Genomic DNA, 14,020 nt, shown 5'->3' on the forward strand with positions numbered 1-14,020 from the left:
CATTCCAAATTAGCTGGACAACTGACAAATTTCCACTTTGATTCACTGGGCGGCAATATCTTGCATGAGGCATATAAAATGATATACTGTTCTTAAATTTTACATTTCAAATTTTTAAACTTTTATTTTTTAATTACCCCTGTAATGTCACGGGTTGGATTACTTTACAAATTGATTGATTCATTCCTCTCTTAAAGAAAGATGAAAAACAATAGCAGCTGACGAAGTTTAAATTTCATAGTCAACAACTGGACTTCTACCTTAAAATATGATGCACAGTATTTATAGCATAAAGTTAAGATCAAAAATAAAAGGTGTAGTCTGCTTTGGGGTCTGCTAAGCTAAGTGTCTTGATGCACCATCAAACTTCTTCCTACATGTTATACTTAAAGCATAGTTAAACCTAATTTACTTATGTCACCATGAAATAGGCTTCAAAATCAGTCATTATAACCAAATACATTAAAGACAAACAATGCCAGTCTAGGAGTCAGTGCTAAAAATTCTTCCACACGTGCCAAAAGGAACTTCCTACGAGTGAGTTTCTAAGAAGCTGTTTCTTGAAGCATGTGACAGGACATCACACCCACATGGATATCTTCACTTTCTGTCTGTTATTACTGTGGTCTCCTTTTAATCCCTTTAGCATCCTGCTGAAATGAAGTTTATAAACAGAAGTTTGGGAATGGATCAACACCAATACTGTCAAATATCTAAGTCAACAGTTTAAATCCTTCAGTCTATTTCTACCTTCTGAATCTGCAAAATCCTCTATGTTCCTGCATCTTACAAAAGGAGTTTCACACATATGTTAGTTTCTAGCATATGTTTGTTTCTAGGCTGCTATCTCCAGACTGTATGTCTTTAAAGAAAAAAAATCCACTATGGTCAGAAATCTAAGGCAAGTAGAGTGACTTTTCCAGCCAAGTAAAGATGAAAAACTTCTTCCCATTAAGAAATAATTTATACACGTTCTCTGAATTAACTCTTTGTGTCCAAGTAAATAATCAGAGGATGTAAATTTTCTTCTAACATTTCCACTCTTGTAAAAATGTAACAAGCCAAAATATTTTCCACACATCTATTCCAAATCTCCCTTTTTGTCATTTGTTATCGTTTTTAAGGTTTAGCTCTTGTGAATTGTATTTGTATAATATTTTTATACTAAGCATCTCATAGAGACTCATTAAAAAGAACTCATTTCTGAAAGATGAATCTGGTATTAAATATATTTCTCAATCCTAGAACTGGACATTACTGTCAACATGAATTCAAGAGAAAACTAAATTCAGGAAGTTGTCTTATACCTAACATGAAAATAGTCATTAAAATATAAAGGAAAAAAGTTTAACATTCTTATAATAACCAAATATATGTTAATAATTACAAAGTAGTCTCATCTATTCATCAGGATAGACCATGGAGGATTTTTACTTGAAAACACTGTTAAAAACTACTCTAATTTGCATGAAAATAATTGAACCCTCTTTCTCTTGGTTTTTCACGAAGTAAACTGGAATTCCTCCACTTAACATTTCAGTGAGATTTCGGAGAACAGGAATTTCTCCTTTTTTCTTTATTTCTTTAAAATAAAATCACCATTCAGACCATCCATTAATCACTAGAGTATCATTACTAACACTGAAAAAGCTGGCTTCTGCAGACATGTTTTCAACTAATACTATTAATAGGCTGAATCCACAAAATCTTGTCAGCTACTCTCCAAATTCCAAACACATCTCTGCTCTGTAAAACAGGCAATGATGGGTTTAGGGGTTTAAAAAAAAAAGTCTGTGAGATTACCATCATGTTCATCCTCTGGCTGGCAAAACAAGGCAGCATAAAACGCCAAGACTCAATGATTCAAACAAACCATGGCTGAGGGAGGGGCTGGACTGGCTCAGGTCAGCGATCCAAATTAGTTCTACTCCTTACATCCTTCCTATAAAGCAGCTTCTTTGCAGTTTTCAGAATAAGATGACACAGGTGGACAGAAAAAATTCAGAAGGTAATGAAGTCAGCTTATTAAAAAACGAGAGGCAGTTCTTCTGAAAAGAAAATAATTTCATTGTGATGCTACCTTGAAACATGTATCATTCAAAAGTAATTTGGCTTCATTCATTAACTTTGAGAGTAAAGGCACTTTTTATTTTCACAGTTATAGATATTGCTAGAATTGCACACTAGAACTAGGGTACTGAAAGAGAATTTTGGTGTAATTGATTTTATTTTCATATGGCACCCCCTCCCCCACCTTGGCAGCTCGGTAAATTGCCATGAAGCTATCATAAAGTGGAATTCCTTTCTAAAAGAAGTTTTATATTAGCTCAGCCCAATTAGGAAGTTAAAAGGCAATTAGATTAGATGCAATTCACAATAGCTGATTTTTCTGGGGATGTTAGTACATTTTTCCTCGGGACCCAAGTTATGGGACATTTAACTGTTTGCTTTGCAATCTCTTCTCCTAAAATAACTGTGAAAGAGGAAGAGAGAAACAGGGAAGAGGAGAGAGACTTTCCTCCCAGTTTTCTCCTTCAACCTGTACCCCATCCCAAGGTTCTAAATCAAAACTTGACTCCTTTGACTCTACTAATGTCCTGGCAGTTTGAATGGCTGGGAGAGTAGAGGGGCTAAATTTAGTTGTGTTTTACTTTCTGCCTCAACTTAGAAACAAGAGGCAACCGCATCAGATTGATAAATACCACCCATGTGTAAATGACAGCTTTTCAGATATACAGAAAAGACTGAACATGCTTCAATCTTTGGATGTATTTTAAAACTGCGTAGTTTGTTTTCCTCTCTGTACTTTGGATTTGGGGGGAGGAGACTGCTTTCCTGCCTAAATTCAGGATTGATGCTCACTGGCCCAATTGCCTGTGTTCCTTTAAGCTCCTGTGCGGTCAGTACCCTTAGTTAGGTTCAATGATATTTTTAAAAACTGTTTCAAATAAGAGAGGATTGAGAAATGTGAACAGAAAGAAGCCTTAGGCAACTGGCATCACACTCTCTTCATTTTCTTCGTTCAAATGTGGGAAATCGCTGCTCCTGTAATCCTTTTCAAAAATAACAATTTGTTGGACCTTGTTGGTTCAGAAAGGTTGTCGTTATTTTCTCCTGCATTTGTAGGAAAAGTAAAGTTCAGGGCCAAAGTAAAATTAAAATGTCAGCGTGACTGGGTACAGAGGATAGGCGATGTCTACTTGGAGGTGAGCGAGGACAGGTTTCGAGCTGCCGAGCGCATTGGCTAGACATGCGATTCGGCGCTTGCCTCCCACCGCTTTTCCCGCGCAGTACTGCCAGCCTCTGGCCACGCTGCAGAGCCTGCGCTGCTCGGGAGGAAGGGCGCTCAGGCGACGGATGCTCAGGCCTGGAGATGCCCTACCCCAAGGAAGCCAGAGTAGAAACTCTACGTCCAAGGATGGACAGAGGGACCTGCGCGAAAAGCGGGAGTGTGACCGACCCACGGAGGCCGCGTCTACCGGCGGCGATCTGTCCCGGGCGCTGCGGTGTCCTTACACTTGACCCGGGGCTTGCGGACCGGGCCCACCCAGGACCTGGCTTGGTGAGAGACGAAGTGGTTCCCAGCAGCAAGGGTGGCTCTTCCCATGACCGTTCGCTTCTTTGCCCCCAGAGGAGATACGGGTAAAGCGATTGTTGCCCTCCTCCAAAACTCCTGGGGAGGGAGGGTTGGAGTAGTGGTGGGAGGGATGTTCTGCTTCACCTGTGCGCCAGGATCATGGTAGGCTCCAGAAACCACCCAGCTCAGCCACAAGGCAGCCTGGCCCCTAAAAAGAGACTTGCGTAAAACTGTACCACAGGGGTGTCTTTTTTTTTTTTTAACTTGCTTTAAAATAGATTGCACTGTAGTTAATTAAAAAAACACTTCAGCCACTCACGACTTCTCACCATTTATAAACCGAACTGGAGACATGGAGCCACTACCCACTTATAAATTGAACAAAACCAAAATTCAACCCTGAAACCATTTGGCTTAAAATATTCACGTTTTAAAGACAAATATATCTTTTTTTAAAATTTAATTTAATTCATTCATTTTTGGCTGCGTTGGGTCTTCGTTGCTGCACGTGGGCTTTTCTCTAGTTGTGGTAAGCGGGGTCTACTCTTCGTTGCAGTGCGCTGGCTCCGAGCGTGGGCTCTAGACGCGTGGGCTCTAGAGCGCAGGCTCAGTAGTTGTGGTGCACCGGCTTAGCTGCCCTGCGGCTGTGGGATCTTCCTCGACCAGGGCTTGAACCCCTGTCCCCTGCATTGGCAGGCAGATTCTTAACCACTGTGTCACCAGGGAAGTCACTAAGACAAATATATCTTTTAAGGGTGCATTTGTTCGCAGTTTTATAGCCTGTGAATCGATGTCGGACTTTTTGTTGTATTTATACTCTATTTATAAACTCTAGTTATTCACTAGAGTTCATTCACTTCTATCAGTAATCCACGCTGCTTCTTTCTTGGGTCTGGGCTCTCAATGCTCCCAACCTCTACCCTCCCTACCCCCAAGTATGCCCCACAGGTATTCTTGTAACGTTCTTTCCCCCACCTGTCCCGACGTACAGAAAGCCTTGTCTCAATTCGTTCCTAAACTTTAACGACAGAGAACTACAGGGCTGGGGGAGGGGTGCCTGGGAAGGCGGAAAGCGTTGCAGGAAGCAGGTCCGAACCAGGAGAGGTCTCAGGGAAGGAAACAGAACGGCGATGCGAAATGCGTGTTTCACAACTGGAGTGTATTCTCTTTCACCTCTGAAATGAAACAAGCAAACAAAGTCGCAGCTGCTGTATTACTGACTGAAGAGTCAGCAAAAGTCCTCTCTGACCTCCCTGCAGTGCCTAGGATAATTCCTCTTGCAGCCAATGAGTTCTCGTTCCAAAAAGTTACCGAAACTGTAAAGGATGACGGCCGAGGAGACTCGGGGCGGCCGGGGTCTGGGTAAAGCCGCCTGGACTCCTCGAAAGCAGCTGGTACCCGGACGAGCTGGAGGCGGGGAGCGAATAACGCGGACCTAGAGGGCTCGGATGGAGGGCGTCAAAGAGAAGGGGCGGGATCATAATCTAGAGGGGCAATAGGGACCCGCCCCAGTGAGCGGAATTAAAAGGTGTGGTAGCTGACGGCGTACGGATTGGCTCAGAGGGGGCGCAAAGGAGGTGCCGCAGGGCAGCGGTTACAGGCTTCAGCCGCTGCCGCTTCCCCGCAGAGGGAGCTCCTCCGCGCAGAGAGGAGTTCCCGGACTCCTACATCCTGTCTGCGAAGATCCGGATTTCCTGGGGTATTCCTAGGGATAGCGCCGTTCCTCCCGCCGAGGAGCCGAGAGCAAAGAATCTTCCCCACCTCGCCACCCCGGACGCACACACTCAACTCTCCAGTGTGAGGTCGGGACTTCCCACAAGACCTTTCCCCACTACTCAACAACTTTCTTTCTCTCTCTCTCCAAACGTAAAAGCCCCCATTTCTGCCCTCTCCTCTCCGTCCTCCCGCCCCCTTCTGCTTTAGCCTGGAAAATCCTTGCTCCTCACAGTGCGAAGTCTCAGGGCTCAAGTTCCGGGCTGCGCAGTTCACCGCACCCTTCGGCCACAGGTTCGCCGCCGGGTAGCCCAGGGAAACGCACCGGCAAGCCCCTCGGTCCCTCGTCCCACGCACCCCATTGGCCTCCCGGCCCCGCCCCCAACCCCTCCTCCTCCGCGGCCCGGGAATGGCGTCAGCACGCCGGCCCCGCGTGGGGTTTAAATGCCCACTAGCTGGAGGCCGGGCGCTTCCATCTCGGAGCGCGGTGGCGGCTGGAACTGCAGGGGTGGGAAGGGAGCGTGCGAGCGGGATCCCGAGCCGCGGAGCACGCTGCCCCTCGCTCCGCCGCGGATGACTTGGGAGCTCGGGTCCAAGTGCCGCCCATGCAGCATCCCTGCCCTCCGCCGCCCGAGAGTTGATGATAAAACACTTAACCGTCTCCGCTGCGGGAAGCCATGAGCTGTCTGGATGTTATGTACCAAGTCTATGGTCCTCCCCAGCCTTACTTCGCAGCCGCCTACACCCCTTACCACCAGGTACGTGTCTCTTCTCGGCCGGGCCTCGTAGACAGGTGGCGCGCCCTGGCTTCTCCGAGCACTGCCAGTACTCCGAGGTTCCCGGTGCCTCCGCGCGGGTACTGGGCGTCCGAACAGCGGCGGGCGCCTCCCGGATGCGGGGTTGCCCGCGCTGCCACCCAGTAGGTTGAGCTAACCCCTTTAGCTTGCCCGTTTGCTCTCTCGGGAAGGCAGCTAAGTCCTGCTAGTGCGTGCCCCGGACTTCCCGGGAATAATTAGACGAGGATCGCGCGAGCTGCATTGATTTCTTAGGGTATGTCGGACTCCAGATTTCTTCCAAGCCCGGTGCTGGCGCGGGGAGATGCAAGCAAAGCTCACGCAGGGAAAACCAAACTTTGGTCCCAAAGGTGAGAGTGACAACAAAACAAAAGCAAAGGCCTGTCTCTGTCTTTATGTCTGAGAATCAAAGACTCGCGTTCTCATCTCTGCAAGCTTATTTTATCAAAGGCTTTTTTTTTTCAGTTTCAATTCTCAGGCGATCAGGCCAATTAATTCCAGAACCAGCGAATTCGTTACAAAGAGAACTGCACGAAACTCACTGGCTTTATAATCTTTGCTTTGCAAAGTTCTGGGAAATATTATTGACCCGGCAGAGGCAAGCTTCATAGATAATACTTCGCCTTTCGCTAGCTGAGTCCGGCTGCCCTGCCATCAACAAACCCACTTTTGAGAAGAGCACTAGCCCCGGTTCTGCAAACTCTTCAAGTTTCGTTTAATTTTTACAATATTTCTATTCTCCGGGCTATATCTGGTCGAAGTTTTTCTTTTCATTCCTCAGCTGCTGTAATCGAAACTGAGGACAGTAGTCCAGGAAATGAATAAGATCGCACTCCAGTGGGCAGAGGGGGGGATCCCCTAGGAGTCCGGACGAGGTTGGAAAGTGAGGGCCTGGACCTCCTGCTTTGGGAAAATTGAAATACACCCCAGTGTCCGAGTCCATGCTTTTGCCAATTTTGCTTGCAGAATATCTATTTGAAAATTTCCGGATGAATTAATGATGGAATGGGTAGACTTTGCCTTTTGTTTTTGCTTTTCTCCCTCCTCCTCTCCTTTTTAAAACTTTCCAACCAGAAGTTTGTTTAGTCTCAATGTTAATTTTAGGAATCACCAGAGTCTCTCACTGTAAGCCAAGTGGGAATGTGGTAGAAATGGTGATATTGCTAAATAACTCCAGTCTTTTGGCTTCGGTGTCCAAGATGAGCTCCTTCCCAGGCTGGAAGTATTACAAAGAGGAAAGGAGGGCTGGTTTTCTGTCCGTTTGGTCCTTTCTCCTCCCTGACCCTGGACCAATCTATTGACCCAAGATCTCTGTTCATTTTTGTATGATCAGGGTCTCCCTTGAAGGGCATCCCTGCCTGCATACTGCTTTAACACTGCATTCAGTCCATTGCTCGTTTCTAAGAAAATGTTTTCAGCGGCCACACTTGGTTTTGTAAATCACTATCAGACAGTCATGATTTACCCAACCTTACAGCCAAGATCATCCTCTGCTCCTTTTTATTACTTTTTCCCTCAATATACACAGATGGTGAGGTAGAAATTCTCATAGCCCACTGGTTTTTCCTTACTCAAAAGATCTCTTTAAAAGCTGAGACTTTCTAATGGCCAGTTTATGAATGACCAAATATCAACTTGCATTAATTAAAATGATCCATGTCACGATGTTATTCCATGTTTTTATCCTGCAGCAGTTCTTCCTTTACATCCTTGTTGTGTAGAGTGGATTTTGTTATTTTCATGTTCTATCATGAGGATGCTTTAATCCTACATCTTGCACGTCTGCCCTGAGTTCTCAGGCAGGGAAGAGTCAGGCCCTAACTGGACTTGGGTGCCTTTTACCCTTGGAGCCTGATTTTAAAACTATATCTGCCTTGAGCCTGGCTCTGTGGTCAAACTGCTTAGGCGTCTTCCTGGACCTTCACCCTGACACCTTCAGAGAGTTCTCTCTGTGGCCTGGCAGCAATTCCAAGGAGACAGAGACTCCAAGAAGGGCAGTCGGCCTCTCAGGAGCCCCACCTTTGTTGAGCCGCAGGTTGGGAGGCCTGTTGACTGCAGCCCACGTTACTGAGCACCGGGCACGGGCACCCATGTCAGTTGCTCCTGGATACCTTTGGGATCCGGATGAGGGAGTGCAGTCTGAACACAATCTGCTCGCTCTTTTGAAATTGACTTCTCTATTCTTTCTCCTTTGAGCAGAAACTAGCCTGTTACTCCAAAATGCAGGAAGCACAGGAGTGCAACGCCAGCCCCAGCAACAGCAGTGGCAGTGGCAGCTCCTCCTTCTCCAGCCAAACTCCGGCTAGTATAAAAGAAGAAGAAGGCAGCCCGGAGAAAGAGCGCCCACCAGAGGCGGAGTACATCAACTCCCGCTGCGTCCTTTTCACCTATTTCCAGGGAGACATCAGCTCTGTGGTGGACGAACACTTCAGCCGGGCCCTGAGCCAGCCTAGCAGCTACTCCCCAAGCTGTACGAGCAGCAAAGCCCCGCGGAGCTCCGGGCCCTGGCGGGGTAAGTATGGGGCCCCAACTGGCAAGGGAGGATAGAGAGCCCTCATAGCCTGGGGTCCACCTACAGGGGTTCAAAGAGATGCAGCTGAAAGAATGCTAGGTGTTAGAGAAGAGGTGAGAAGGGCCATTGGGAGAGGATAAGGAAATCGAAGGAGGAGTAGGCACAGGCCTAAGATCTCTCCTTGAAGAGGCAGAGCAGAGCAGTGACCTAGGAAAAACCAAAGGCCTTGGAATTGGGAGGCCTACGTTTGTGTGTTGGCTCCACCACTTCCTAGCAATATGACCTTGGGCAAGTCTCTTAACCTCTTGGAGGTCACTCTATTTACTGGTGTCTAAAATTAGAATAATATTTGCCCACTTAACTATCCCTGGAGGTGGCTGTAAGGGTAACAGAAAATGTATGTAAATGTGCTGTGGAAATGTGAGGTTTCCAGCAGCCTCCCAAGGCAGGTGGGGGGGGAGGGGGGAGGGGGATCTTCACAAACAACAGCTTACAGGGTCCTTACCCCATTTCTGAAAATCTTTCCAGAGAAAAAAGTCCTAGAATGCAGTGCAAGCAAAACCTGCTGAAGAATGTCTCCTAAAACCTACTTATGCCTTTTGCCAGATTTTGATTACTTGGGAAATCTTGAAGCAGAGAATGTCTTTCAATACGCGAGTAAAATAATAAAGAAATAAGAATTTAAGGGTAGCCAAAACATCTCTAAGGGATTTCCCCAAACACATCCCTTCTTTATTGGTTTACCCTCCTCACCAAGCACTGCTTTACCTAGCCTGGGACAATGATTTCTTGGATGAGTTAACGAACTCTCCCTTCTATTCTGAAATCTTGACCTCCCTTTATTACCAAAACAAGGGTGGAAGTAACTATTTGGTAACTTTGGTAACTTTCTCACTAATCTTTGCTTTTGATGTGTACCAAGCTGAGAAATGAGGACTTTGTTGTAACAAAGGAAAACAAATATTTCATTTTGGGGGAAATGACAACTGTCGCCCTTCCTTTTTTTTCTTAAGAGTGTGACAGTTTGTACAAACCTTGCCTAGACAAGATCCAAAAACATTAGTTTTAAATACAAAACATTCTTTTTATTCTCCAGTTGCCTAAATACTTTTAACAGGAAGATTGTTCACTACTTAGAATGCATTTTCAAAGCATTTTAAATTATCTACTATGAAATGCAGATGCTTTCTCTACGGTTCTTTTAATTAAATGTCTTTCTTTCCTTTCCTCCCAACTAAAGGCAACAAATTTGAGCTAAATGCTGTTCTCTTAAAATGCTTCCAGACACTAGGGGTCAACAATGATACAAACAATAATAATTATTATTGTTGTTATTATTATTATTCCTGGCGTCCACATTTCGATGCAGAAAATGTTTTAATTAAAACTGAAAAGACCTGTCCCTTCGTGTCCCCCTCTGCAAATAATACAGCTGCCCTTTTAATAGGTCGTTTACTCTTTGCAAAAAAAATTTTTTTAAATAAAGTTTCTAGAAAGGAGGCTAACAATAGCAAGACTCCGAAATATGTCGATGGACTTCCAGTCCATCGGAGGCCTTGGAGGGGCACATTTTCTGGAGCAAGGGAGGCTGAAACGCGAGAGCGGGTAGTGAGATCGCTAGGCGGCCGACCAAGAGCGGGAAGAGGTACCTTTAGCTTCAGGAGAGGCTGCGGGCCGGGAAGGCGAGGCCGCTTCTGGTCCGAGGCCGTCCAGCCCGGAGTCTGAAAGAAGCTCCCTGCGCCCTGAAACTGGGGCTGGGGAAGGAAGTCTCTCCGCTCTTCCTCTCCCCGCCAGTCTCCAGGTTCCCGCAGCCTGGGACGCGCCTGCAACACCCGAGGAAGCGGCGCTCCTCCCCAAAGAGTTCCCCAGTGCGGCGCCCGGACCTCGCGTTCCCGGGCCGCAGCCCCGCGAGAGAGGCGCCGCGCGTGCGCCCAGCACGGCGTCTTTCCCGCCCTTTGCCCGCCCCGGCCGTTCAGTTCTGCGGCGGCCGAGCGGCGTCGGCAACCGTGCTTCCGGCGGTGATGCGTTCCTCTCTCCCTCTCCTCCCCTCCGCCTCGCCGGCCCAAAGACGGCTCCTTCCCGATGAGCCAGCGCAGCTTCCCCGCCTCCTTCTGGAACAGCGCTTACCAGACGCCAGTGCCCGCGCCGCTGGGCAGCCCGCTGGCTGCCGCTCACTCGGAGCTGCCCTTCGCCGCAGCCGACCCCTACTCGCCGGCCGCGCTGCACGGCCACCTGCACCAGGGCGCGGCAGAGCCCTGGCACCACGCGCATCCCCACCACGCGCATCCGCACCACCCTTACGCGCTGGGCGGCGCCCTCGGCGCCCAGGCCGCCGCCTACCCGCGGCCCGCCGCCGTGCACGAGGTCTACGCGCCGCACTTCGACCCGCGCTACGGGCCGCTGCTGATGCCGGCCGCCTCGGGGCGCCCGGCCCGCCTCGCTCCCGCGCCGGCCCCCGCGCCCGGCAGCCCGTCCTGCGAGCTCTCGGCCAAGGGCGAGCCGGCCGGCGCCACGTGGGCCGCGCCTGGGGGACCCTTCGCGAGCCCCACGGGGGACGTGGCCGGGGGTCTGGGCCTCAGCGTGGACTCAGGTAAGCGGGAGAGGGAACGTGGCATCCCCGGGCCCCCCCTGCCCTGTGCCCAAACCTGGGCTGAGGCCGGGACCCTACTTAGTTCTTGGAGACCCCAGTGACCCTGAGGCCCGAAGGTCTGCATGGCGGGGTTGTGTTTCATCAGACAGATGACCCTGTGTTATCGGTGTGGGCAGAATGAGAAAGTAGCTGGTTAATATTACAGAGGATTTTTTAAAAATAAAATTTGTTGGAAAGGTTCTAGCTCTGTGCTGTTCAGCACTGTAGCCACCGGCCACATGTGTCGGTTGAGCACGTGAAACGTGGCCAGGCCGAATTGGGATGTGCTGTAAGTGTATAATATACACTGGATTTCAGGACTTTGTCCCAAAAAGAATGTAAAATTCATCTCACTGATGTTTTACATTGATTGCATGTTGAAATATTTTCAACACATTGCATACTGAATATATTGGGTTAAATAAAATATATTACTAAGTCTCACCTGTTTGTTTTTTACTTTTTTTCAATGTGGCTGCCGGAAAATTTAGAATCATGCCCATGGCTCCCATTGTGTTTCTGTTGGACAGAGCTGATCTAGAGTGCCTGCTAAGAGGGTAGTTTAAATGGTGGCCCGGGGTGGGGGGGGGTCTTGTCACCTCTTGTGGTAGTTAAAAGTCATACAAATATGACTCATGACTCTGATATCAACTTAATTGTCAAATTCAATAGGTCTCTGGAAAACATAAAACTTAACAAGAATACGATTTTAGTGATAATATTAAGTCCCTAGCTTGAAGAGTTGAATTTGAAAGGTACAGTCAAATAAGGGTTTACTTTTTTGTTTGCTTTATTTTTAGGGCAAATGAAAAAAATAGTTAATAAATGCAATCGTTGGCTCGTAGTCTTGCCGGCTCTCCCTTCCCTCAGGTGCAAATTTGACACTTGTTTGCTTTGCTTTTACTTTCATTCATGCCCTTTAGATGAATTCTGTGACTTTCACAATGAAACAGTGCTGTTTGTCTTTCTCTTTCTTTAAATATCTTGTGCCTTCCCTCCCCCACCCCCTTCTCTCTCCCTCTCTCTTCCTCTTCTCCCTCTCTCTCTCCCTTTTATTTTCTCTCTGTTTTCAGATTTGCAGCCTCAGGACAAAAGCAAGGATCTGTACTGGTTTTAGACAACCCACCTTCTTCCCTGTAGGTCTCTGCATAGCGCAATTGGTGACACTCAGAGCTGAAATCAAGTGGGTTTGTAACAGCTTCTGATCTTGGTTTGCAGCTCGTCGTTATTCCCTCTGTGGTGCATCCCTTCTGAGCTGATCTGCTGACCCAGGGTTTCCCCTTCCCTTTCCCTTCTGACCAGCCATGGAGGCTGGCATCTGTGCCTCTCACTTCATGGATGAGGACATGGGGGAATGCAGAGACTTCAAACTTCTCCGTGTATTGGGAAAACCAGAACACACATCGACAGAATGTTCATCTAAAAATAATTCCTTCTGCCAAAGAGGAAATCCAAAGACTCTGAATGATGCTTAATGACTTTTGGGCAAATCACTGGAAATATCCATGGTGATCACTTAGGTGACATGATATCATAGTTTTCTTGGAAAGAGGGAAAGAAAAAGAGATGTTTTGGTGTGAATATTTTTTATGCTGATGTGAATTATTTCATTAAGTAGTGTGATCATAGCACTGCCGACGTCAATATCCTCAGACTGAAATGTATTTGTATTTGCATCAAAGACTGTGGTAGAGAAGTCAAAAGAAGCCAATTCCTTCTTCCTCACCTGTAGCCTCCAGCTCCTTTCCTGCCCGCTCCCTCCCTACAACACCCACTCCAGACACAAAGACACACTTTTTCCTTCGGACTGTGAACGTGGAAGCCTCAGCCTGAATGTGAGCAGCAAGTGGCTTATCTGGAGCCACCTGCCTGAGTCTTACTGAAATGCAGCTGTTGTAGGACAACTGTTTAAAACTCCAGAAATACATCGACCAAAGGGGGCACTTCCCAGTGTTTGGCACAGCAATTGCAGTTGCACTGGATATGTTTTATACGTGTGTGTGTGTGTGTGTGTGTGTGTATATCATATTTTTTACAAAGAACATTTTATGATGAAAGAAGAAACTCTCTCTGCCTTCTCTCCCACAAATTCTGTCCCTCCCTCTATCCTCCTTTGGATGAAAAAAAGTAAGCATCAAGAGGCCCCAGTTGTCTCCAAGAAGAAGAACTAGGAGTCACCAGAAGGGGAAGAGATGCCCATGGAGTCTCTGGTACCTCGAATATTCTTCTCAGTCTCTGTGGTCATGGTTTGGTCACTTTAGTGTTGGGACAGGGGAAGGGGTACACATGTGGGCAAAACTGAAGGGGATGAGGAAGAAGAAACGAACATTAAAGATGTTTGTTTACCACTAGGTCGCTGTGTTATTTCTTAAAAGGAAAACAAATACCTTAGTTTCTCTCTAATAGCATAAAATAATTTATAGTAGTATGATCTGATGTCAGGAAGTAAAATTACTTCGTATATATATTTCTGGTTTTCCAAAGTGATTGTCATGCTGTGAAACCTGTGAACTCCTTTCCACCTTATGTCAACCCTGGAGATGAGAAGTTGGGTATCCCCCCTCCTTTTTACAGATAAGAAAATGGTAGCCCACGGAAGGCCAGGTTTTCTGATGGCCTTCATCATCAAGTAAAAGCAGAGATGTATAGAAAACACTACTTGTATACCATTGAGTCAGATACACACATTTTTCTCCAAAAGAGAATTATTGTTACTTCTTAAATTCTAGACTCTTCAGATAGTAGAGTCCTCGATTTAAAAATGTTTTGGAAATACTGGTTATTTTATATTTTAA

General features: G+C 46.9%; 1 protein-coding gene across 3 annotated transcripts; it reads left to right on the plus strand.

Annotated features, from left to right (window-relative positions):
• The first annotated feature begins 5,758 nt into the window (after positions 1-5,758).
• Positions 5,759-13,571, plus strand: VGLL2 (vestigial like family member 2). 3 transcript variants are annotated; one of them, XM_029224070.1, is made up of 4 exons: positions 5,770-6,048; positions 8,284-8,596; positions 10,665-11,186; positions 12,444-13,571. In XM_029224070.1, exons 1-4 carry the CDS (start codon positions 5,968-5,970, stop codon positions 12,482-12,484), a joined length of 957 nt encoding a protein of 318 aa, XP_029079903.1. In that variant the 5' UTR covers positions 5,770-5,967; the 3' UTR covers positions 12,485-13,571. The 3 variants fall into 3 exon arrangements, with proteins under 3 accessions (XP_029079902.1, XP_029079903.1, XP_029079904.1); XM_029224069.1 differs by lacking the exon at positions 12,444-13,571 and having other exon boundaries at positions 5,759-6,048; positions 10,665-11,664; XM_029224071.1 differs by lacking the exon at positions 10,665-11,186 and having other exon boundaries at positions 5,793-6,048; positions 12,444-12,988.
• The last annotated feature ends 449 nt before the right edge of the window (positions 13,572-14,020 follow it).

The sequence above is a fragment of the Monodon monoceros genome, unplaced genomic scaffold, assembly GCF_005190385.1.
Source record: "Monodon monoceros isolate NGI ecotype Baffin Bay Population unplaced genomic scaffold, NGI_Narwhal_1 Super_Scaffold_15, whole genome shotgun sequence".
Taxonomy (NCBI): Eukaryota; Metazoa; Chordata; class Mammalia; order Artiodactyla; family Monodontidae; genus Monodon; species Monodon monoceros.